Source organism: Podarcis pityusensis (genome assembly GCF_964106645.2).
Source record: "Podarcis pityusensis genome assembly, chromosome: 5".
NCBI classification, from domain to species: domain Eukaryota; kingdom Metazoa; phylum Chordata; class Lepidosauria; order Squamata; family Lacertidae; genus Podarcis; species Podarcis pityusensis.
This window is the reverse complement of record NC_138032.1, coordinates 86424339-86446221: the sequence shown is the minus strand read 5'-3', so window position 1 is coordinate 86446221 and position 21883 is coordinate 86424339. Positions and strand designations below refer to the sequence as shown.

General features: G+C 44.1%; 1 protein-coding gene across 19 annotated transcripts in view; it reads right to left on the bottom strand.

Moving 5' to 3' along the window:
- CAMK2G (calcium/calmodulin dependent protein kinase II gamma) overlaps window positions 1–21883 on the bottom strand; it is a 162216-nt gene that overhangs the window by 10028 nt on the left and 130305 nt on the right. For 3 of the 19 annotated variants that reach the window (XM_081006515.1, XM_081006504.1, XM_081006517.1), the window contains 6 exons: window positions 17499–17531; window positions 11369–11437; window positions 10077–10121; window positions 8538–8586; window positions 5552–5665; window positions 3310–3441 (listed from right to left, as the gene is read on the bottom strand). In XM_081006515.1, coding sequence (XP_080862641.1) covers window positions 3310–3441; window positions 5552–5665; window positions 8538–8586; window positions 10077–10121; window positions 11369–11437; window positions 17499–17531 — 442 coding nt within the window. The remainder of the gene's footprint in view (window positions 1–3309; window positions 3442–5551; window positions 5666–8537; window positions 8587–10076; window positions 10122–11368; window positions 11438–17498; window positions 17532–21883) is intronic. The other 16 variants (XM_081006518.1, XM_081006522.1, XM_081006521.1 and 13 more) reach the window with 8 other exon arrangements.

The following is a 21883-nucleotide window of genomic DNA, read 5'->3' as shown; positions in this document are numbered from 1 at the left end:
CAGCAGCACTGCTACACCAAGAAAAGGCTCGGCTCTAACAATCTGCGCATGATTTATGTGGAGAGCACCAAGGATCAGACTACTGTCATATTTCCATTACACTGTTTCTAAGGTGGAAAGACCCACTGCATCATTCAAATCTGAGGTGTAGATATGAAGAGAGAGGGGTCTACTGCAGGCATGATGATCCTGACCTCAATCATGGTTACAGCAATGGCAGCAGGGCCAGGAGCTCAGGTGCTCCCTCTGCCTTTTGAGCAACTTTCCTCTCAATTTTCCATCCATTATTGCATGCCCACTGTCACAAAGGGTACTTAATTCAAAACATGGCTCCCTCATAAACCTAGGAGTGGAACCATGCTTGGAAGTGGGCGTGCAAACCATCGTTTCCAATGAACCTGGTTTGCGTTCACTGTAATTTGCACTGGCACATACAGAGAATACCAAGCCATTGCTAAAAGATGTGAAGGAAAGAATGAATGTGAGAGTCATTCCAGAGGGAGATCAGGGAAGGAAAGGGTGCCTGCACTGGAGGTTTACAAACTGCATTATGTTTGCACTGGGCCACAGAAGTCCCTCACTTCTTTGAACTGTGGGCTTCAGTTCCACGGATCCCCAAAGAGATGAACAAAAGGATGAAACATTGACAGGTCTATAGAAACTGCCTATAAATGCCTGTTTGATGGCTTAAGCCATCCTTTGCCAACCTAGTGCCCTTCAGATGTTCGGGATCAAGACTCCCACCAGCACAGGATCCAAAACAGCTCCTGAGAGCCTTCCTGTATCAAGATGTTGTGCCCATGAAAGATTCCTAGCTCTAGTATCATCTTCCTCTTTCACCTGACCACCTCTTATGACACAAACCACCCATCCATTTGTTAGCCTGCTGCCATCTTATTCACATCTGCTCCTACTGTGGAATTATACTGGATTATGCCTTACTGTATCACTATCAAATACTGCTACACACACTATTTGTAGGAACGATTCTGGCACAATGAAACCTATTCTCAGCCATACAATCAGCCACAGCTCCTGTGGTCTCACTAGGAACTGTGAGTCATCAGGTTGAACACAGACCACCAGCCATGTATTGTAGCTTGCCAGGAATTTTGCACACAACTTTGTGGGGTTTTTTCAGTCTGCATCATGCACTGACATATGCTGTTTTGTAAGTGGGTGCATTAACATGTTTTTCAACTCAGGTAGGTAGCTGTGTTGGTCTGATGCAGTTGAATTTTTTTTAAAATTGTCCAATAGCACCTTAAGAGACCAACTAAGTTTGTTCTGGATATAAGCTTTCGTGTGCATGCACACATCTTCAGATAATGTTTTTCAATGTTTAGGGGGATTTTTTAAGGCTCCAAGTTTGAGCTTGTTCCAAAATGGCCGCGTACAGCAGAATGCCCATGGGATCTGGCTTTCAAATGTACACTGTCTCTGTATATTAATACCTGTATAAGAGGTGTTTCCATGGGCATAGTGTTGAGTTGCCCAACAAGAGCTGGTGGGAGTAGAGGTGTCCCCAATTTTTAGAGGCACTGAGGCACCCCAGACAGGCAGCAGTATCTGCTTCTCCTTTACTCCAATTCAATTTAAAAAAAGCTGAGCAAGTTCTAAGAACTGAACCAACTGCAGGCCTTGAATGCGTAGAGATATGCTACCTGGATGGAAAAGAACACTGACTTTCTCTGTTATTAGACATTTCCATGAGTGTGATTGCCCTTGGCCCTTGTTTTGGTCAAAAGAGATAGAGCTCAAGACTTAATTTGAGACTGTCTATAGTTCCACCAAATTCAAAATTCACTCAGCTGTTGCACACATAAATTACAGAAGTGTGACAGCAGAAAAGCTCTTGTTGGAACCATACGGGAACAGGACAAGAGGTAGTTTCTAGGATTCAGGTCTGAGCTGAATCTGTTGGCGCAAGGCACCACACATTGGAAGTCACTGGCTGCTGTTCATAAGAATGTTTCATCTACACAGGTAAGACATATAGTCACTAAGCTTCCCTGGAGTCCTTTGAGGTAAAGGGCAGGGCAGAAACGAATGAATGAATGAAATAGCCAATAACAGCAACAAGACCTCTGTAAAGCGGGACAAACCACTTCACACCCCATCTATCAATGCTTTTATTTCCCAGAGCAGAAAGAACAGCTCTATCTATCAGCAAGGCCATCAATGACTTAACATGCCTTATGAACTTTCTGTATGGATGCTATGGTTACTAGTCTTAAGTGATTATGACGGGACCTATTTTTTCACATTTACAAGTGAAATGCTGTCCCAACAACAGGGGGAGCATATGGATGTGCTGAGGTGGCCTGTGCATCACATGGAGAGATGCCGTGTACATTTTGAACCTTCAGCTCCTGCTGCCCCAGCTGCACAGATTGCAGCTGGCCAAATCAGAGAGAAGATACCCCTGGAATTACCACATGGGCATTTTCCATGCAGAAATGGTTCGGAAGCACACGCAGGCCATTCTCAGACCCTCAACATCACACATGTAAGCTGCTGAACCGTTTCCCTCCAGTGATGCTTGGATTTCACCTGGAAGTAGCACACTTGCCTTCCAGTCCTCTATTGTGGTGAATGCTTAGGAATTGCAGCTACATAACAAGAAGTGTTGTATGGTGTATGAATATACAAATACACTCCATGCCAGGCCCAACCACAACACTGTCTACACTGACTGAGAATGGATCTCTAAGGTTTCAGTGTCTTTCCCATCACTGTAGCCAGAAAACTTTTTCAGGGGAGCCATCAGGATTGACGTTTTACATGCGGAATGTTATGATCTACCACCAAGTAACGCCACCTTACCCTATCAACATACAGGAATTGAGGCTACAGAACAAGGAGAGCTGGATGATATCAAAATACTGGTATTTCTCTAAACATCCACACAGCAATCTCCAATGCATTAAAACTGTGGAAGTGGATGGAATGGTGACAGATGGCATATCTATGGTACGGATTTATTTATTCCGAGTTCAGAGCTTTGCTAAGGCTGGAAACTTTAGATGGAGTAACTTTTTTTGCTTTTTTGTCGGCAATTGCAGCTTGAGAATTGTGCTTGCTGTTTGGGGCTGATGTTTTCATGTGCCTAACGGAGGTCTGAACTGGGGCTTCTTGCTCCTAGCTAGCCATTTCAGGAGAAAGAAGTAATTCAAAGAGGGGGAGTGAGGGAGAGGAATATATATTTTGGAAAAATGAGAGATAAAGGTTCAGAAAAGGTAGAGAAGTAAGGAGGCTAAGTACTAGGTTGATTTTTTTTCTACTCCTGCTACTACAAAGCTAACTTACATGGCGGATTGTTAAGTGCAAATGGAACTACAGGAGTTAGGACAGGCTCCGACTGAGCGCGATCCAACTCCACAGTTTGCCCTGGGCTGTCCCAGGCAAGTAGTTTCTCTTCACAAGATTGTGTAGTGGTAGCTGCAAAACAAATGCAAGCACATTAAAACAAAAATAAAAACCAGAAAACAAAATAAGGACTGCATTGAAAACACACACACACACACACACACACACACAACCCCAGAGGCAGCAATGCCACCAACTTCTGCAATGCAAACCAAGCGCGGCAACCGAGAGATTCAGTCTTTCAAAACAGCAACTAAGAAACACAGTAAGATTTGAGGAAGTTGAAGGTGAAGTGATCTAAACTCCAAATCATAAGAGCAACAGAGAAAGCACAGAAGCAGGGTTCCCTTGCCTCCGCCTGAGTCGGGTTTCTACATGACCCTAACATGCCTCATTGTGGTTCTACTTTACAGGAGGGGGACAAAGGCTTTGCAATGGTTTGGAATGGAAAACGATGTCTCCTTTTGTCAACGAATGTTCATTCCAACTAGGCAATGCTGAATCCAATCCTCCAAATACTTTCTCACCAGACCTATAGGTTTTGGAAGAGGGTACTGTCTGGAGAGGAGATAGAGATCATCTCCATATAGGCTTTGAATTACAAATGTAAAAAACAAAAACCATGTTGCTTCGTTAGCTGTTCCCTATCACTATCCTCCCATGCGCCTGCTCTTAAATGCCCACGTTCAGCTTCACGCACACATACAGCTCACGGAAACAAAACGACTTAAGACAAAATTTTGCAAGTTGTTATCTCATTACACAAGTGGGCTGTTTTAAAACAGCATGCACCCAGTCCTGGTTTTAGAGTAAAATATGAGCCGAGATGCTAGAGCTGAATGGAGTATTTCAACTCTAAAAACCAAGGGGCACTAACAAAGAAGTCTCTGAAGGATTGATAGCAGATAATTTCAGGTGAACAAGAAAAGAGTAGGGAAAAGGGGGCAGGGTTTTCAAATCTGTTTTTTACTAGATAGGGGCTGAATTTGCTTCTGTTTCCAATTCCCTGCTGAAGTGTGCCTCTTCAATGAGGGAGAACCTGAAGTCAAATTGCTAGTGTTTCTCATGCGGTCCCTATGCAGGATCATAACCACAGCTCTGACACATCTGCAAAAGTTCCCCAAGACGGATAGTGAGGAATCTAGACAGCTATACTATCCCCGAGTTGCTGCTGGACAGAGAAAATATATCAGAAATGGGTTTTTGAGTTCTGGTTTTTCTGTGTGTGCAAGTGATGTGCATGGGTTCACACAACTGCAGTTTAAGTCTTCTGATTTTAATTGCTATACCAATGATTTCCTTCCACACCGGTGGGCAATCCTTCATAGAAGGTTTCGTGCTGTGTGCTGTGGTCCCTCCCCACCCATTTCCCATGAATAGACACTTGTGAAGATGGTGCGCTGTGTTTGTTTGCTCCATGTGCAAAAGCTGGAAGACCCCAGCCAATCAGGAGTTCCTGTTTACATCTGCAATCACCACTTGTGGCATGAAACACCTTATCTCATGCTTATCCCTGCACCAATGTAGGAAAAGGATATTGTGTCCATAAGAGCTGTAACCTAACAAACTTTTTGGTAGAAGCCTTCCTGGCCAGCAAGGATTTCGGTTTACTGAATATTTCTGAATGCTGGTGCCGAATTAAACCTCTGCCCTACAATGGCTGATTAACATTCTACAGCCTTTTAAATGTGTCTGCGGGAAGGTGGGGTTTTCGTTTTGCTGTTTCATTTTAAATTATTTACTTGTTTTTATCCCGTATTTTATTCTGTGAACCACCATGAGATCTTACGATGAAGGGCGGTACATAAATCTAATAAATAAGATAATAAGATACATATATACCCCCAAACAAAGTGTCATGCCCAAGAATACACATCAATAAGCACTTTTTAAAATGAGGAAGTATATGGTATCTGGCTAAGGAAAAGAGGATATGAAGTTAGCTAGATCATGGTTTCGTTTTATTGTGGCAGGGGGAGGAAAAGGAGTTTCTCTGGAAAGTGTTACATGAGCAGAAATGGTTCTGGGGAGAAATGAATCAGTTTGAAAATATGAAGTGTTGGAAATGAGAATCAATATTCTGGAAGAATATTGCAGAAGCCGAGGAAGACAGAGAAATGGGAGAAGAGAGAGTCACAGTAGGGAAAGGAATGCTGTGGAGGACTGTAAACCCTGGACTTACTGGCTGAATAACAGAGAGAAAGCTGGGACTGCATGGACTCAGTCTGGGTTTTGCTCTCACAGTGACTCCGTCCTTCGAGCACTGAGCTGCCATCCCCGATGGAGAGAGGGGGCGCTTGCATGGCAAAGGATGCAAAACACACACACACACAAAACATACACACACAAATAACAAAACAAAATAAAAAAAACAATGTACATTCAGTTAAAAAAAAAGATAATGGAACAGGACAAAACAAGTACAACACTCATTACAAAAAAATATTGCCGGTGAATCCTGCCAAGACATGACGTTATCAGGTATTGTGCACAGCTAAGGGCAGAGCTGGCTGCTTCTCCCTACACCTGTTCATATAGCTAACACTGAAGCTGCCAACTGCGTGAGTCTGTTTACGATTTTTTTTCATGTTTACCTGCACGAATCCACTATCCACCACAAAGCTCATCTATAAACTACACTCACGTAGCAACGACGGGTAAGTGGCTCAGCTCTGGCAGAAGAGTGGATTGTGAAAAGGCACTCTGGCAAAGAGCAGCTCATCATGGGGAAAGCAGATGCGTGAGAGAATGGGAAAGAAATGACAACGGTGGAGTAATTATCCTTTCAAGGGACTAGATGGCGAAATCAGAGCTTGGTTCATTCAATGGAGCATACAGTGGCTTCTCTTGAAAGGAATTTATCAAAAGCTCCCACATGCAATTTCTCTTGCAACCCATACCTTTGCTTTAGCTTTGCATACACACTTCAGAATTACAAGATGCTCTTAAGAGGGCACTTCCTATACTGATGTTTACAATATACTGGCACATATGGGATTTGAAGCCGATATGCTAGGTTAGGCCATTTGCCCATATAGCCTAGTACTTTTTGACTCTGACTGGCAACAGCTCTCCAAAGACCCCGGTGCTCATGTCAAGGACTAATCCTAGGACTTGGTGCACAGAAAGTATGTGTTCTATAACTGAGCTATGGGGCTCTCACTTCAGAGCACGTACTGATGCTCTTTTTACCACCACACCACTCCTTATTAAAGCATGCACATCTGAGTATTAGCTTTGCCTACAGGCAAAAACAGCTAATGCTCTTGACAAAAAATATTCTGTGTTATGAGCACTCTTGCTCTCTTAGGAGCCCATTTCCTTGAGTAGAGTGTGGATACTCTCACGTACCAGGTCTGTGACCAGTTTCTGTGCCACTAGGCTAAGTTTTGTTGGTATTCCAACAAAGGAGCGGGAAGTAGCACATACTTGCTATGGTGGTCCATTCATAGATGCTGGCCGTCCACATCTCTTTGTTTCCCTCTGGCACTTTTCAGGTGGCTAGATTTAGGTTAGGCTCCCCCAAGTTGCTAACACTACACTCAGGGAAGCAGGTCCAATTAATGGCTGAAGGCTGATAGATCAACTAACCAAGGCAAGGGGACATTTCACAACGGCATTCTCAAAGGGATCTGTGCATGTAGAAACCTCAAATCCTTTTCTGGATCTGTCATCCCCCATCCCTTCTTTATTTTACTGTGTGACTTGCTCACATATATGAGCGAATGAAAGTGGGCTGATCCTTGATGAGGCACAGCCTCCTGTGTGGAAAGGTTTTTTGCTGAGTATTAAAGAGTCACTGTGGAATGCACCGAGGGTTTTGAACAGCTTAAACAATCCGGCAGTGCCCCCATCCCAAGTACTCTTTGATGTCAATGTTACATTGATGGCTACTGCAACGATGCAGTCTTGTGGCGCTGCTGACCTAAATTATGAGACTCGTTCATATGGTCTGTTGACCTATAAAAGACCATATGGGTCAAGATCTAGGTACGGTAAAGGTAAAGGACCCCTGGACAGATAAGCCCAGTCAAAGGCGACTATGGGGTTGTGGCGCTGGTCTCGCTTTTCAGGCTGAGGGAGCTGGCGTTTGTCCACAGACAGCTTTCTGGGTCATGTGGCCAGCATGACTAAACCGCTTCTGGCGCAACGGGAAACTGTGACGGAAACCAGAGTGCACGGAAATGCTGTTTATCTTCCAGCCACAGTGCTACCTATTTATCTACTTGCACTGGTGTGCTTTCAAGCTGCTAGGTTGGCAGAAGCTGGGACAGAGCAACGGGAGCTCACCCCATGAAGTGGATTCCAGATCTAGGTGTACTGGTAGAGGCAGAGTTATGTAAGAACTATAAATTGGGGTAAATCCTTTAAGAAAGCCCTACTGACCAGCAAATAACTTCTGGCTGCTCAGCTTAAGCCTTCATTCAGGTTAGGAGGGATATGCCATCACAGCACAGTCTTCCCCGACCTCAAGTCTGCTGCTGAACTATAACCCCCCGTATCATGATAACTGGCCATGCTGGCAGGGACTGATGGGAGACTTACTAAATATGTCAGTTGTCCAACATCTGGGGACTGAAGGTTGGAGAAGGCTGTTGTATTGTGGCCCCCTAAGTCTGAGTCTTACTCCTGCACAGCAGCTAGGTGAGGCAGGCAGGCAGGCAGGCATAAATATAAGACGTTCTCCCAGGCAAATATCTCTCAGAAAGAGAATGCAAAGAGCATCCTCCCTCCCAACCAAATGGTGAGCCATCTGTGATCGGGCTCAACTTCACACAAGTGTTCTGATGAGCTGAAGAGAATGCAAGTTGGTTCCTTACGTATTTTTGGCCGGTGGGACTAGTCTACGAATAGCTCCTTGCACTTGCACAAGGAGTGGTGATATAGCAGTCTGCATCCCCAAACTTCCAGGATTAGGTGAAATCTCAAAAACTTTTCAGAAGGCAGAGAATCGCACATGCCTTCCTTAGACAACAGGAAGTCCTTCAGCTAGCAAAATCGTTATAGCAGCCAGCCTACAGCCTCACTACACTTACTCCTCCAACTACAACTAGGGGAGGGGAACACAGACCAATTGCATCAACAGGTAAGGAGCCTGGCATGGAAAACTGCTCTGTCTCTGCCAGTGGGTCTGGGCTATCTTGCCCGCTTGCAGCCAAGGAACCTACCTTTCAGGTCTTCATCTTCAGTGGTAGTATTACAGCTCTCCGTGGAACCCTGCAAGAAAGAAGATTGGTAGATGGAAGTATCGAAACATGAATGACCGGGGGCTTTATAGACTGAGAGATTTCTATATAAATGGGAAACCTATTAAAGAAATGGAATTTAAAGGAGAAATGGGGAAACATGCACATCCCTTGGTTTGCAGGGCAACAAATCAGTGCTTTTCTACGCAACAAACCTTCTGCCACGTGTGATCTTTCCGAGTTGGAAAATTAAATTCTTATTTCTCCACACTATTCAAAAGGTATAATTTCAAATATTTATATTTTTTTTTGCTCAAATATGAACCCGGACAACCAAGGAGGTGTAAGAATGCCCTGCAACACAGATTTGGAATGGGACATAAAGGAAGATACTTGGTTAGTAATATTTGCGGGGGGGGGGGGGCGATGACGACAACTCCTTTTCATAATATAAAGAAGTGTCATTAAAGTATAGGGCTCAAGTAGTACATGACTCCTGGAAGACTCTTGTATATACAGGCATCTAGAAACCCAAGGTGCTAGAGGGGATGTTCAGAAAAATGGGTCATGCCTCCAATTTATGGTAGTTTTTTGGGCACCTGCTATAAACATTCCTGTTTAGATAAGCCTACCCAGATGCTTAAGACAGTTGGGGTAATTTTATCTGTTAACTTTTGTATGCTTTAAAGCAGGGTTGAATTTTTTTCTTGCTTTTACTGCTTTATCTTTTGTAAACAGCTTAGAGGTGTTTTTGTTGTTGTTTTTAAACAACCAAGCAGTGTATAAATATTACGAAATAAATCAAATTAGCAAATAAACAAAATGTTTCCAAGACTGATGGAGGGCACTGTTTATGATTCTTTAAAGGGCTTAAATAATAAAACAGAGTGTCACAGGTCCCTACATTGCAAGGGGTTGGACTAGATGACCCTTAGGGGTCCCTTCCAATCCTACAATTCTATGATTCTATGACAGGTGTCTGCTCTGATATGAACCTTCAGATTCTGACCTTTACCAGGGGAAACCCTGCCATAGGTATTTTATTTTTTAAGAGGTAGAATTTAGTGGTGCCTGGGGAAGGGCTTTGAGGTGGCACCACAAATCTGGCCACATTTGAAAGAGGAAAATGTTCTGGAAATTAAGATGAGGTAACAGGACAATGGTCAGGAACAAGGGCAGCAAAATGCTGCAACTACGTATTGTGAAAGCCATAGGGGTATAACACAAACCACAACTTAATGGTGAACCGAGTTCCCCAGCTCTCTCCAGAATTTGTAGCAAAAGCTTGTACATACCCTCAAACCCACACACCCCACATTAGTTGCCAGTGGTAAGGGAGAGGGAAACAGAGAATGCAAAGATCTTGGGGCGCAAGGTAAGGTTTCCTATGCAATAACAGAAACTGGGAGAGATATCGGTTATGAGACTGCTTGTCTGGGTGCTTTCTATTAGACTCGGTTTTGAGGGACAGTGAAAAGGGTGTTTGGGACTAACGCAAGTCCTTTGTGATCACTCACTTACCTTTATGCCATCATTAGCATTGTGCACAACAGTAGTTTGTGGTTCCTAATTGAAAGAGGACAGAAATACAAGTATCAGATGTCAGCTCCAAAACTTTTCTCCCTCCGTGTAGTGCCTGTTGGGAGAGCAATGTGACAAGACCAAAGCACAAACACCTCTATCCTAAAAACGGTGTAAGTACATCCCATCCCATCCACCTTAAAGGGCCACTCAAGAGTTTTGGAAGAGAAATATCCAATTGTAATAGGTAAACTTACAAGGAGACAAAGCCATACAAGCCTCTCTATATCCAATTTTGTTTGTGAACTTTCTTCGGCCTGGAAGATTTCCAGCAGTGCTCAAGAATTAGTGACCCACGGAGGGTACTGATTATTTATTACTTTTAAAAGCCAACATTAACATTTCACCCAGATCAGAGAGGAGAAGCAGGGCTTTGTCTCCATGTTTCCCCCACAAATGTCTCTGGAAGGACATTCACAATTTCCCCACAAAAATGGCAGCCAAAGCTCCACAGCAAAGAACTGCTCAAGTAGGTAAGTTGCAAAGTCCCACAATTGGTTGAACTGACGTTTCCAAAATGAGACATTTTCAACAAAAAGAGGAGGGGAGAAGCTGAGCGTCACAAGAGCAGCATTTAAAAAGCCAACGCATGGTGAGGTACAGTGAGTAAAGGACAGGGTTAAAAATTATGAAACATCCCAAGGGGGAGGGGGAACCTCTCCGAAGCATTACACGGAGTAGAGAGCAACTATCCAGTCTCTTAAGACTCCTAACTTGCAGTCATTCCTGTATTCTTTTTGAGAAACTTGCCCAGTTCTGTTCTATGACAGTATCACAATGCCCACAATGTTCATCCATTTCTGTGGCCCACAGCCTACTTCCAAGTCTTTAAAAGAAGGGCCAGAGAGGGCATTGGTTGAGCTGTCAAAAACACAGGAATGTGTAGCCCCGCTGCAAGCGTGTTAATCGGGAAGAGTGAAAAACCCGGTGCAAGTAAGACAAGGGCAGAGGTTTCCAATTCCTTCATTCTTTGGAGACTGGATGTCGTTGACCACTCCATCATGGCCTCCTTGAGGTCAAATTATATCAGGACAAGCTGCAGGCCTCACACACAGACACCACAGCGCTTCTGCACCTCTCACTTGCAAGGGAGCTTGGGATAAGAGCCGGGGGCAAGAGATTGCAGACAGAATTAAGCAGAAACACGGAGCAGCAACAGGCAGCATTCTGGGCAAGGGTAAGAACCAAAAGTAAAAACCAAAGAAGGGCAGATAAACGGTTGGGAAAGATACCATGGACATCTGCACTGGGGCTGATTCTTTTGCTGGGCTTACTACACTGGCTTTGTTGTTGGTCTGCGGCTAAGACAGAAAAACAGATGGTTTAGTTTCCCCCCCACCCTGCTGGGCAACAGTCATAAAAAAAACATTACATTGCTATTGCTGCAAACAAGACATTTCAGCTCAGTCCCTTCCCAAAGTCACCTGTGGAGGGGAAAGGAAACAGGAGAAGGTGTAGTGGAACAGGTCGTGCCTGGTTTGCCATCTTCCATGGCAAAGATGCACCCAGATACCCACGGAAGATTAAATAGGATTGGGAAAAGAACGAGATGGGTATAGATGAGTTAGTCCAAAAGCAAAGTGGCAAGGAACTTAAGGAAAGATGAGTAGCCTAAATAGGAGTGTTAACTTAGCCAAGGGATGGAGGAGCAAAGAGAAGGGATCACATTCAGATGAACTGCAGTATGTTGGATGGAACAACCTGGTGGCTGGTCACATTCAGAAACCTTGTGGCTGGAGCAGAAGGAAGGAAGATATTCATGACTAATCCCTCAGTGGGCCAGAGAAACCAATGTGTTCAACGACCTTCCCAGCATTCCACTTAAGTTTTTGATGTTGGACATAAGCTGGACTCATGTTCACACAAACCTAGTTCACTAAAATATCCTGACTTTATGTCCTTCCTTCCTTTCCTGCAGTTCTGGATCCTAGCATTCGAAATTGCAAGGGCTGGTTGACTCGTATGCCTCTCTCAAAGAGCGGAAGACTCCCAGCCCAATTATTTCGCAGTGTGAGCAATCCTGCTCAAATTCAGGTAAGCCAGATATGTACAGGTTGTGGTCCAGATGCATGTTTTTCAAGAAGCAGGCAAACCTGGATGCTTGTTCTCCTTGGCGATGCACAGCAGAGGCCAGCCCAACCCTTTCCTGGCTGCCAAACAGCAGACTGAGAAAGGAGCAGGTAAGATGAACTAGTCGAATGACTACTATGGGAGTCACTGTCAAGCTGAAACTTATTTAGCCTGTAATATCCACAGCGAAGTCATTTGGAAAGCTGAGAGGAGACCACTGGAAGTTGTGTATTTGCAGTTCACAGTGCACTGCACTGGACCAGAGCATAGTCTGAAGGTACATGATGCAATTCTACCGCTGAAACTAAAAGCAAATCTGGTCCTGGTTGGGAGACTGCCTAGGAAGCATATGAAAGCCACTCTGAGCTCTTTAGAAAAAGTGTAATAAATGCATGATAAAATAATGGGAGAGGCAGATACCCTTTGGCAAAACGGAGTTATACTGACACAGAAATATCTTATTAACCTGCTCTATCAAGCACCTTTGCCACAATAGCACCATGGTTGCTCCACTATTATGCACTTCAACTGGTACCAAGCCCCCTGCCCCCCCATCTGTAGTAGTTCCATATGCACCAACACATCAATTTGCAATATGAGTTAGGAAAACCACAGTGTTTCATGGTGGCCAACCATACAATTTTCAGATATTCAGAAGGAGTGCCAAGGATCACCTGTAAGGATAGCAGATACGTCTATAGGGAGAGGTCAACAGAAAATTACACAAACAAAGTTGGGGAGATTTTTGTAACCTGGGATAACCCACAACTAATTTATTTACTTGACAGGGATTGGCCGACACAGTGTGCCCTCTTCAAATATAAACTCCAAGGCATTGGAGATGCCTCTACATCATACAATGCCACTTTGCTGTGTGTGAGAGAGGAAATCAAGCAACCATGTGGGAGAATACCCCACCAAGATGAGGATAGGGTAGGGAAAGACCCTTCCAATTAATTAGCCCTGCCAACATGGTTCCTTGAGCCCCCCCCCACACACTCTCACCCTGCACCAGTGTGGCACTGCATCATGGGAATGTGGCTCTAACACCGCCAAGTGCGAGTGATGAGTTGGGTAGGTGAACAAGTACAAGCTGAACGCAAACCCTGTAAATAACCCCACACAAATCTCAGCTTCATGGAGAGGCGTTGCAACCAACCCTCTAAGCATGTTCCGACTTTAACCACGCCCACTCTGTAGCATGTGTAAGCAGAACCGACATGCAAGCCTTTGAAGCTGTGCTTTCCAGAATTCTGCTCTGTTAGAATTATGCTGTTCGCTATGCTATGTGTGCTAGAGGTTTTCAAGTTCTAAAAGGTCCATGAGATCTATGAACCCCTCCCTAGGGAGGTCAAGAGATGCCTCCCAAGTTGGAGGGGAGGTATGTCTGCTCCAGATCCCCTCGTGGCTGCAATCCTACACAGAGAAACGGTTCTGCTTTACTTAATCCAGTTCTCGATTTCTCCCCCATAACCCATGATAAAAAGAGGAAGACAAAGCAAGTGTAAAACTGGGTTTCAAAATAGGTTCATTTACACCAGCTAGGCCCTTCAAGATGGAAATTAAAAACAGAAAGTAACACGTGTGTTTCTGTACCTTCCACCACATGGGACAATGTGCACATCACAGCAGATATAATGGTTACAAATAAAACCTGTAGCAAACGTTCTTGCTGCCTCATTACTTTTCATAAAAACACAAGTCTTTGTGAATTAAGATTTGATTCTCACACTTAGGATCCTGCTGGTTTTCTTCCTTGCTATGCTGCAAGCACCTCTCTCACTCTCTTTTCTTTAAGAATTCTGGTATTTAATGCGGGATAGGTCCCAAATGAAGATTTTTAAAATAAATAAATAAGTAAATAAATCTATTCATTGGGGGGGGGGGGCCCACTCTGCTCCTGAAGGAATTCCTGAATTCCCTGTTTTAAAGTATTAAAAATAACCTTCAAACCCATTCCTTCACTCCTATTGAAGATTATTTTTAATACTTTAAAGCAGGGGTGGAGAACCTAAGGTCCTGTGAGGCAGTGAATGAAGTCCACTGGGCTTCTCTGTACTCTCCCCAGGGCAAACCCCTCATCCACTGCACTGTGCCCTCTAGGTTGAGGGATGCACTTATTATGGGGGTTCAGAAGCCTTTGACATCTGACTGACTGACTGGAACACAGCCTACTATACAAAAAGGTAATACACCCATCCGTTGCTTCCACTATTTGTTGCTTCTGGCTCCACCTGAAAAGGAATACAGCTTCCAAGCTGGAAAGCCCAACCCTGTTTTATAATGAAGAACTGCACCCCAACAAAGTAAACCCAAAATCTCATTAAGCAATGGTGTAGCCAAGAAAAGCACTCACCATATGCACCTTGTGGTGTCTTTGCCACATCTTTGACTCTCACAAAGGGATGCAGAAGGGAAAGTCACCTGAGCTACCTAAGATTGCAACCTTACGCATGTTTACTTGAAAGTAAGCTCCGCTGTGTTCAGTGAGGCTTACTCCCAGGTTAGTGAGCACAGGATTGTGCTGAATGCATTGGAAATCAGTAGTAGCAGTATTCCAAATCAGAGAGTGAGGATAGGTCAAATACATACACATAGGTTACGCGGAGAATTCACAAGAGAAAGTGGACCTTCACATTAAACCTGCTATTAACAGACATGGGAGAGGGCAGCTAGTTGTCTGCCTTGACAGCAACTAGCATACACAGTTGAAATAGTGGCAGGCAGGCAAAGAGTTCGTTCATATGCTGATTTACCATCTTCCCAATGCAGCAACTGGAAACACAGAAGCTGGGCACTGCTGATAATGAGCAAGGCGGAAGAGAGTGATTTCCTATAGAGAACATGACCTTGAGAGCGTTTAGCCCACACATGGAGGGAAACTGTGGTCCAGTTACCATGATATACAAAATTTTAATTTTGCTGTTACAGAGGGCAGGGGCCACTAGGAACAATGTCCACCTTCTGTTCTTGTGTCATCTGAAGTACTAACCAAGGGGTTCAGGAGGTATAAGTGAGAAGACAACAGCCCAAGCTGTCACCTGCATCAAGGCCCTTTGTTCCTATGATGTACTTGTATTGATGCTTTACCATGAACTTCTCCAGCTGAGCATTCAATGGCGACGTGGCCAGCTCTGCTGCTGGTACTTTATAGTAGCAAGCAAAAAACCTGTTGATGAGGAGACCACCTGGATTCTCCAGGAGTTATCCTGCTGTGTCAGATGCCTAGGCTATCACCAGATATCCCACCTTGATTAGGAATAGGCTAAGTACTGTCCAGGCTAATGAGGGGACTGGGAGCAAGTACATGTGTCTTGTTTTGGAATGATAACAAAACCCTTAGGCCAAATGGTGAGGATCTCCCTGCCAAATGTAGAAAGCCTCACTTGGCAGAAAGTTAACACTGACGCCAATCACTAGTCTACTGACTCCAATGAGTGTTACTCTAGCTGGTAATCTATGTTGAGGGGGGAGAATGGAACAGCATCCTCTTGTGCACCTTGGAAAATAGCTAGGACCATTTTTCTACGTAGGTTGTGATGCTGTTTCTTCCTGGAACTGGGGGATGATGGTGGTGGTAAGGTTGGGATGAGCACTCATCAGTGTTGGTGCTAACCTTTAAAGTCCTAAACAGCCTCGGCTCAGTATACCTGAAGGAGCGTCTCCACCCACATTGCTCAGCCCGGACACTGAGGTCCTCCTCCAAGGGTCTTCTGCTGGTTCCCTCACTGCAAGAAGCAAAGTTACAGGGAACCAGGCAGAGGGCCTTCTCAGTAGTAGCGCCCGCCCCGTGGAATGCCCTCCCATTAGATGTCAAGGAAATGAACAAGTATCAGACTTTTAGAAGACATCTGAAGGCAGCCCTGTTTAGGGAAGTTTTTAATGTTCGATGCTTTATTATGTTTTATATATTCTGTAAGCCACCCAGAGTGGCTGGGGAAACCCAGCCAGATGGGCGGGGTATAAATAATAAAATCATCATCATCATCATCATCATGGCACATTCTGCAGGTACTGCAATGCAACAGACTATAACACTGCCCTCTGTCTGCCTCATGGTTGCTCTTGCTCTGTGTTATATGTTGCTCTGAGTTATACGCAGCTTTGGTCCTGAAGGCAAAATCTTGGCTGGAAGTGTAGCGGCATTACTTAAAATCCCCCACCCTCCTTGTAAGCTGACTTTCATTTACAGGGAAGTGAGAAAGAGGAGGCTCTGGTGGGGGGTGGCGGGGGACGACAACCCTAAAATTAAAACCTGAGGAGGTGAGCATTGCAAGAGCTTTACCTAGACTCTGTTTATTGTCCATAGATGGAGCTGCTGAGAGTGCAGGAAGTCTTCCCCCCTGAAGGAAGTCTAAAGCTTTGGCTCAGCCACTACCATTCCCAAAGGATGCCCAAAGCAATCCCTAAGGAAAGCTAGGAGAGGGATGCTGATGTCACCAGAATTTTGCTTGAAGGAAGCGAGAGCTTCATATTACGAGCGACATAGAACGAGACTTACTTCTTTTGACATTTGGTTGCATTATATATCCAACACATCCCAGGGAATATACACAGTCATTATGAAGGGGGAAATGAATGGGAACAGTTGTCAGATATGTGATTAATGCCAACTCATTTTGGCATTAATGCCAACCATATACTTTTGGAATTTTTTTGCTGCGGGAGGAGCACTGAAGGGAGAAGATGGGAAAACAACTGTGTAACGGAAGAGGGTCTTAGGGACAGAATTCTGGGAGGGAACAGGAAGTTAATGACGGGTGTGAGCCACACCATGGTGCTGCGCCCAATCTTTTCACCCAGGACACAAGGAAGAGGCTGTTTGTTCTGCACTGCAAGGCTGCTCACCACCAAGGAAGGTAGTGCTAGCACAGTGCAATGCCGGCCCCTGTGTCCGTTTCAGCACTTCTGCAATGAAATACCCAAGGTTCCATGCCCGGACGATAGTGCAGAGACCATGCTCTTCTTGGCCAGGGTAAGGCCATGCGGACAGCTGATCCAGCTTGGGAGACTGTTTGTCAGTTCACTCAATGTCAAAAGCTGAATTTAAGGTGCCCAACTTTCGGAACCAAGTTAAACCCTTACCAAGGGCCTTGTCTACAGCATGATCTTTTCCGTGAGAACATGGACCTTTGGAAGTGCGAGATGTCTCCCCTTCCCACCGGCCCCAGCCCCAGCCCGCCCCTTGCCCAGACATGCTATGTGAAGGGGGTGATGAGCACAAGCTGGACGTGCATGGCATGAGAATGGTGATTGCACAGGGTCACAGGCAGTTTTATGGGAGGTGCTCACCATCAAATGCACGCTGGAGCTTGACTTCCTTTTCTGGACACACCATTGAGAGGAGGAAAAAAGAAGGAAACAAAGAGATGAGAAGAGAAGCAGAGAAAATGTTGGCACTTGTGTGTCAGCACAGACCCTGCTGCCAATCATGCTCCTCCAAGAAAGGATCAAGATGGCACAAACATCTGGGCACATGGAAGGCAGGGATCATCAACCTGGCGACACGGCTTTCCAAACTCAGCAAGAGGGTAAAACAAAGAAAGAATGCAGCCAATGTGACATGGGAGAAACGGAAACCGGCGATATGTTCTTCTCAAAATATTCCCAATCTAGCAAAGGATGAGGAAAGTTTTCCCGTAAACCACACACAGTTTCCATCCAAAGAAATCACACTTCTGAACTGCCTAATCAATATGGTAACGAAGGGCAATGGACAACTGGTGTTTCAATCCCTTAGCCTTGGTCTTTCTGTTCAAACCTGCCCTCATCTGGTCAGGTGGCAAGCATATATTTCCTCACACAAATAAAGAATGTTTAATTCGCCTGTGCTGGGAAGGTGGCTTACAATGACAATTACAGCTGCAATTCCAAGGTATGCACAAATGCACCCACAGACTTAGAAAGCATGCTTGGGATCTTCCAGAGAAAGGAGCATTTCAGCACCCTGCCCATAGAAATAGTTTTCAGGATGAGCCGAAGAGACTGACTGAGTACATAACAACGCCCCACCCTTTTGATTCTTGTCATCAGAATCAAGGCACATGTCACTCTCTCACAGAGCACAGCCCTTGCACAGAAAAGAAGAAACTAGATCAGAGACACTTCCGCACAGATGCACGATGGGTCAGACAAGAAGATGTCAAGTGTGTGCTCCAACAGGAGTGCAGAGAAAAAAGGCACTTAGGCACGCTCAGCAGGAGGTGTCTGTGTGAATGGAAACAGCTAGGTTTCATCGAGTGAGACCAGAGAGTTTACAAGCCCCTTTTCTGCCTAACCCCAACAAGAGAGAAACGTGGCATTTTCTGAAACAATTCGAGAGAAAATAATGAAGCATAAAACAAGCATGGCTGAGGATGTGCAAGGCACTTCCCAGGTACGTTGGCAGGGGAGTAAGATTAAGTACCAGCCTGCAATGATTGATGGGCAAGAGAAGATGAGGAAAGCCAGAGACTGCAGGAAAGAAGCATGATTAGCATTGCACCATGCTTACTGCTTAAGCGATCCACCCAGATTGTGTTTCCTCTTTCCTTTCTGGCAACAATTATTACCCACATGGGGCATCAGCCACAGTCTTGTTTAGAAATCCTACTCTCAGCCCCTGCTCCCTCCCTCCGCACCAATAAAGAAACTGAGATAATTCCCTTTCCCAGCTGCCTGTTATACAGCCTTCTGGGGGCATGTAGATATGTGTTCTGACCCTGCAGAGAAACCCACACAATGCCCACTGAATTGCACATCATATTAATTGTGTTTCAGCAATTACACACGCATTTCAAAAAGCAGGATCGTGGTGTGTGGGGATGCAATGAGGGGATTCCCTCATTGCAAGAAGCAAAGCTACAGGGAACCAGGCAGAGGGCCTTCTCGGTAGTGGCGCCCGCCCTGTGGAACGCCCTCCCATCAGATGTCAAAACGATAAATAACTACCTGACATTCAGAAGACATCTTAAGGCAGCCCTGTTCAGGGAAGTTTTTAATCTGTGATATTTTAGTGTGTTTTTGGTTTCTATGGAAGCCGCCCAGAGTGGCTGGGGAAACCCAGCCAGATGGGCGGGGTACAAATAATAAATTATTATTATTATTATACTGCCTGATGACTGCTGTTGCTACTAAAAGGTTTACATACACAATCCTATACATGTCTACTCAGAAGTCTCATTGATTTCCAATGGGGCTTAGTCTGTTTATTTTTTTGTGGTAGATTTTATCATTATTTGTTGTGGTTTTGCCTTATAGTAACCTACTTGCTACGTAAGCATGGGGAGAGTGGACTTCTATTGAACAAAGAATCAATTAATTAATTGTTTGGATGGTCTCAACCCAGGCATTGCACCAAAGCTGGATGGGGCCATAAACTGTATGCATTGCAGTCTTGTTCTTAACACAGCTTGTGCCTAAGGCAATATATTGATATATTATCCAAAACCGGTTTTGCATTCCGTATCATGATAATCGGTTTCATAATTTTTGACCTGGCAATGTATCGTGAATCATGATGTGCGTTAAGGCTGAGCGGCGACTGGCTTTCAACATCACAATATATCACCAGCTAAACATCGTGATATACCGATTATATCATGATGTCTGAAACAAGGATGTAATTATGTAGAGGTGAATGGAGTAACGTCCTGAAAACTGCTGCTACTTAGGGGTCTAAAACTGATACATTTTTACTTACCTTTAACATATTGTTACAACTGTTATTTTATAGTACAGAGCAACAGGGGCAGAAGGAATCACGAGGCAAGCGATGATCATGGTTTTTCCCACATTGTGATTTTTTACATAGCACACACACACATCGTGATTCGCGATATATCACCATGCTGAATAGTATGAAATTGTTACCACAATGTGAACTTCAAACTGGATTTGGACGATGTACCGATACCTTGCCCAGTTTGTGTGTGTGTGTGAGATGCAAAAATCACGATGCGAGAAAAACCGTGAAGCCAGCCACTTCCTCTACATAGCTCCTTATTTTGGACATCATGATATATCAGTATATCACAATGTTTAGCTAGTGATATATTGCGATGTTGAAAACCAGGTATTGCCCAACCCTACCCGAGGACATTGAGAACATCTTTGTGACATGAGAATTCTTCTGGACTATATGGAATTGGCGGAAATGACTGGCAGAATCCGAGACCAGGGAGAAGAGTCGGTGGAAGAAGACTGGAAAAAGTTTAAAGACTATTTACAGAAATAATGTAAAATTAATGAATGTTAGAAAAATGTTGGAATGAAGTTACATGGCGTTAGTAGAAATGTTACAAGGAATTAAGTATAAATAGATTAATAGAGAATTACTGTAAAGGAAAAAATAAGGTTAGAATGTGTTAAGATAATTATAGGATAGAAAACAGAGGAAGATGGAAAGGAATTGCTGAAACAATTAACAGAAGTGGAATACAAAAAGGGAGGTGTGAGGAGGTCGTGGAAACAAGTGAACGAAAGATAAGATAATGAAATGGTTTGATGTGTTTTAAATGGGTTTTGTTGTTGTTTTATTAGTTTCATGTGTTAGTGTTTTGTAGTGTTTTTGTATTGTATTGCATTGTCTTCTTTTTTATGCTTTTTTTGTAGTGTTGTGTTTAAATTGTTGGAATTAATAAATATTAGAGAGAGAGAGAGAGAATTCTTCTCAGAACTGCAAGTGTATTGTCAAGATAGGATACAAAGCCATGCAAGAGTTCAAACCTACGAGCCCTTTTAAAGCGGAGTTTCTCAAGGCATGCCTTATCGCGGGCAGTTAAGGAAAAGCAGAGCAAATAGCTTCAGTGTGACAGACCCATTACACTCGCACAAATAATCACAGAACAAGGGGAGAAGGAAGGGGAGACAGCAGGACTTTGTTCCTCATCCCACAGAAAAGTCTCTCTTAGAGGCCGCTCCACCTGATCATGAACTATTTATGCAACTTTGTGAAGAATTAGTGTCTGGATTTTATCGTTTTCTTCTTCCCACCCCGTCACTTTTTCCTTTTGTATGTAATCTATTGGATTCAAGTCTGTGGTTAGAGTTTTGTTTTGCTTTTTCATCTTTGCACAGTGCCAGAAAACACTTCAAATGCTTTACACTTAATAATGGCAGTTGAAGAGATTTTGAGTGTGGGTTTTGGGAACTGCCTAGCTAGTTCAAGTCAGGAGTTGATATTGCCTCATATCCTCCTCATCCACCCATTTTCTGACTTCTGCTCCACATGCAGGTTCCTCTTTCTCAGTTCAGTGCACACTTACTTCAGTAAACTTGACTGGGTTCCCTGTCTCTTAGCTTCCCTATTTCCTGTGACCTCCTCCTGGCCTCAGCTTGCCACACAGGCTTCCTTCTGGCACTTGGGCCTTTGTGAGGTTTAATCGTAGACAGACAATCTCCCCTTCCCTCAGAGAAGCTTGTGTGCAAACGTTCTGACAGCTCCATTCCATCATCAAGTTGGAAGGTTTATCAGGATCCTGCTCCATCACAACAATTATTAGTATATTATTATTATTTATTTATTACACCTTCACTGTTTAAGCATCCTGCATTTGCTCTCTTTGTAACTTTGAAGACAAACTGGCAGACTACAATGGTAGACTACAATGATTTCAGTAAAAAAATATGTAAATCTGTTCTTCATCTGTTTCTCCTTAACAAATATAGGGGTTCTAGACCCAAGTGTTACCTGACTT